This window comes from Anarrhichthys ocellatus, unplaced genomic scaffold (assembly GCF_004355925.1).
Source record: "Anarrhichthys ocellatus isolate YVR2014 unplaced genomic scaffold, GSC_Weel_1.0 scaffold24, whole genome shotgun sequence".
In the NCBI taxonomy this organism is placed as follows: domain Eukaryota; kingdom Metazoa; phylum Chordata; class Actinopteri; order Perciformes; family Anarhichadidae; genus Anarrhichthys; species Anarrhichthys ocellatus.
The window spans coordinates 11,477,811-11,482,004 of NW_022280054.1; the positions used below are offsets into that span (position 1 = coordinate 11,477,811).

Here is a 4,194-nt window from a genome sequence, read left to right on the forward strand (position 1 = left end):
ACACACACACACACACACACACACACACACACACACACACACACACAGACACACACCGTAATAGAGCTTCCAGCTGCAAGCTTCATATAACTAATCCTGGGGAACAGTTGTGAAACATGCACCAGTGACGAGCCAAAGGCAACATCATCTATATCTTACAACTTGAAGTCAGCAGATTAGCCTGGAGAAACCTCGGGGGGGGGGGGACATCGCTGTGTGTGTTACTACGTCTTTGTTTGAATCCACGTTTGAGAGTTGGCACTTTGGGGGGTCTTTTGCGCAACCCTGCGCCAGAGCGACCGCACCGACGCACTATCGCGGGCCCTCCGCCCCTGGACTCCAGGGTCTGCTCCATTACGGCTCCCACGCATGCCTGTCTGGCAGCACTCCCACAGGCAGCGCATCCATTCATCTCCATCCTCCTGACCCCCGGCTGATAAATCAAGCCACTGTGTCCTTATATTGCCGGTCCGAAGCCCTATTCAAGGTATTCGCTTTTTTTTTCTCCCAGGGATGGAAATTTGTGATAAAAAGGCACTTTGCTTGCCACCCAAGAGCAGAGCAGTAAAGAAGACCAGGGTAATGATGGGCTATAAGTGGAGGAGAGCAGGGAGGGATGAAGAGAAAGGGCCGGGGTCGTAAAATCCATTTGCACAACAACCGGTTACAAAATGGCTAAATGACAAAACAACGGGAGGCATTGGACGCATACCCCCGGGCCAGAGGGCTCTTCTCCAGCTCTGGAGGAGAGGCTGTATTCATGGCTGTGTGGTGTTCTACTAGATTAATTACACACACACACACACACACACACACACACATGCACACAATCCAGCAGCATTTGTAATGAAGCCTCCACAGATCAATACAACTCATCTAATTCATTAGCTTGAGAGCTAAATATAGCACGTCGCCCCCCCCCCTCTCTTCAGCCTTGACTTCTCATGCCTAATTTTGCAAAAGTGAAATACTGCAGAAAATCATCTCCCGCTGCAGATAATCCATCAACCTCCTCAACAATCATCCAGCCTTAACCAAAATTATTTACAGCTTTAATAAACTTGTTTTGACACGCAGATTGCCCCCCCCCCCACAAAAAGTCCGTGTAACTCGGTGTAACGAAACTGTGCTCTGCATCAAATATAAGCCAGTTCATAAAGCGATCAGGTAACCACGATTGCATATAATGGGGCGGCTGTAGCTCAGGAGCGGGTCGTCCTTGGGCAAAGATACTGAACCCCAAATTGCTTCCGAAGGCTGTGCAATCAGTGTCTGAGTGTCTGAGTGTGTGTGTGTGTGTAAAAGCTGATATGTAATGTAAAGCACTTTGAGTGGTCAAGACTGTAAAAGTGCTCGATAGATGCAAGTCCCTTTACCATACAGTGTGTATAACTGTTGACTGAAAATATGTTGATGTGTCCACATAAACTATTTTTACAGACACGGGCCTCCCAATCACATACTTTCTGTGGTATGAAGGGGCATAACTTCCATAACTTTCTCTGTAACTGTGGTTGTATGGTAATAGTTGGCCTGGTGTGGAGATCACGGCAGAGACAAATCCATGAATCTGGCATGAAAACATGTAATCTGCAGTGTCTCACTGGGGTCCACCATGAAACAGATACTGGTCAATATATCGGGCCAAACGGTGTTGCCCTCTTCCAGTCACATCGACATAACACTTATTTATCACACTGGTCACTTATTGGAAGCAGTTAACCTTCTTTCATGTAACACTATTGGATTTTTTCCCACAACCTGAATCACCAGACAATCATCGTCCTTCTTACCGGCCTGGTTGGTGGTGACGGTCACGGACACGGCCTGTTCCGGCCCGGGGCTCTGAGGCGAGACTCCGTTCACCGCCCACACCTCGAAGGTGTAGTTGGTGTGGGCCTGCAGCTCGTTGATGGACACCCTGGTCCCCTTCAGGCTCAGCTGCTGGGGGCTGAAGTGGACGCCGTTGCCGCAGGGCTGACAGCGCCGGCCGTCAGCCCCGCAGCGCTTGCACACCACGTTGTACGTCAGGTCCTGGCGCCCCCCTGAGCTGAGGGGCGGGCTCCACTCCAGGTTCACCGAGGTCTCGTTCACGTTGGATATGAGGTGGGCGGGCGCCGACGGAGGGCCTATGGAGGAAGGAAAACATGGGGAGAGGTTGATGTCGTTACCAGTAGCGGTTAGAGGCCGAATGATGCGCATGTAGAGAGTTAAAATGATGTTTATTAAGACATTATTTCTGTGATCACAGTAAATAAAAAAGAGAACAGAACAAATTGGTGGTCGTAATGTTAACAATAAGCATTTGGTGAATACTGCAAAGAAAGTCTCCAAAGGGTCAAGATTCTCTCCACGCATAGGGAAGATGAAAATGTGTAATTGACTGCGCTGCCCCTTGATTGAGAGCTGAGGCTTCTTCAATTCCCTGTTAATGTCCTGTCCATTACAGCGAGGGAGGATCCAATTTCACCTCAAGTTAATTCAGCGCGTTAACTGAAATCCAATAGGCCGGCAGCTTTCTCTCTCCCCATTCATATGTCGAATCAGCTGGAGGTGGCAGAGCGCCCGAGCCCGCTGCTAACAGTGGGGCTTTTATGGCACCCACTCAATAACTTTAGGCAAAGTTTGCTTTGGACCCTGTTATTAAGTTCCCGCTTTGATGTACCGCAGTAGGTTTAATGCGAGCAGCAGCTCCACAGACACACGTGCCGCAAACTCCCCGTCCTCATCAGTTTCAATTTTACATGTCGGCCCTATTGTAATTAATGTGTTTTTTTGCGCTGCTTTCAAACATAAGCGACGGTAATTGACTTAACTATCTCTCTCTCTCTCTCTCTCTCTCTCTCTCTCTCTCTCTCTCTCTCTCTCACTCTCCCTCTCCGACTAATGAAGCGCACACGAGCGGGCTGGGGGGATCGATGCCGGGTGAAATATGAAAGCTAGTCAGTCCACGGACGAATCATTTCACAACGGAAATTAATTATCAGTGTTATTTTTGGAAGGGGCCGCGTGGCAATGAGTGATTTCACTGGGACGCAGAGAGCAGCCGAGGGGGACAGTGTGTGTGTGTGTGTGTGTGTGTGTGTGTATGCGTGTGTGTGCGTGTGGAGGAATACATTGCGCTTTTGTTGCCGCAATTTAATGGAGACGTGGAAGTGCAATTTTTGCCTGTGATGCATGTGTCTTCTTCACGTAAACCCTCCTGCTGTGTGTGCGTGTGTGTGTGTGTGTGTGTGTGTGTGTGTGTGTGTGTGTGTGTGTATGGGCTGGACTCGCGTACGCCTCAGTCGGGCTGGCAGGCCGTGAAAAGAAGATGGAAAAGGACAGAGGGAGAAGACAAACACCGTCTGTTCATCCAGGAAAGCAGAAAGCCACTGATTAGTATGGAAGGAGCGGGTCAGGATGGATTGATGGGAGGGACAGAGAATGGATGGTGGCGGGTGTGGAGGAGAGTCTGTTTAACTGAAAAATGACCCAAAAGGGGTCACAAAAAAGCACCAGACACAAGCATGAAGGTGAAAGGACACAGAGTACACTGTGCTAATATTAGCATCGCTTAACTTCCCCTTACCAACCCACAGCCTTCGTTGAAACCCTATTAATAAATTCCCATTAAAAATGCTCTGCCCCTTTCTCCCCACTTTTCCTCCTCCGCACCCGCTTCTTTCCTCCCGTCGCTCTTTCACCTCATTCCCTCCGTTTGCGTCTCAGACAATGGGAACAAGTTACAGATGGGGTTTCTAAATGAAGGTGCCTACACCCAACCGTCATCATAATAGTGCCTTTGTCAGTATGCTAGGGTGCGCTAACCTGTACTCCTTTTCAACACTCGATAATGCGCCGTCTGAGATGCACCATGAAGCTATTACTCAGCTGTTATCTGGACTTATGGCGTCGTAAACTTGACAGGGCAAAGGTAATAAGAATGTTTCCAATCAAAGTCTGAGAATGTGTGCGCTCTTGTTCTTCTGTTTCTCTCCTCACAGAGATAAAAAGATTATTTTTTAAATGCCCTCCAATTGAAGATATTTGTTTTTCAGACATTAATAAAAGAGGTTTAGGGAATAAAAGCAAGAGCAATAAAAGTCTGTTAGCTAACTTTGAATCTAGAGCCAGATGGTTAGCTTTGCATAAAGCAGAGGAAAATTATATATATATATATATATATATATATATATATATATATATATATAT

General features: G+C 47.7%; 1 protein-coding gene across 3 annotated transcripts in view; it reads right to left on the reverse strand.

The window, feature by feature from the left end:
• Window positions 1-4,194, reverse strand: part of epha4l (eph receptor A4, like) — a 49,573-nt gene that overhangs the window by 18,533 nt on the left and 26,846 nt on the right. For all 3 annotated transcript variants that reach the window (XM_031860474.1, XM_031860473.1, XM_031860472.1), the window contains exon 5: window positions 1,794-2,129. In XM_031860474.1, coding sequence (XP_031716334.1) covers window positions 1,794-2,129 — 336 coding nt within the window. The remainder of the gene's footprint in view (window positions 1-1,793; window positions 2,130-4,194) is intronic.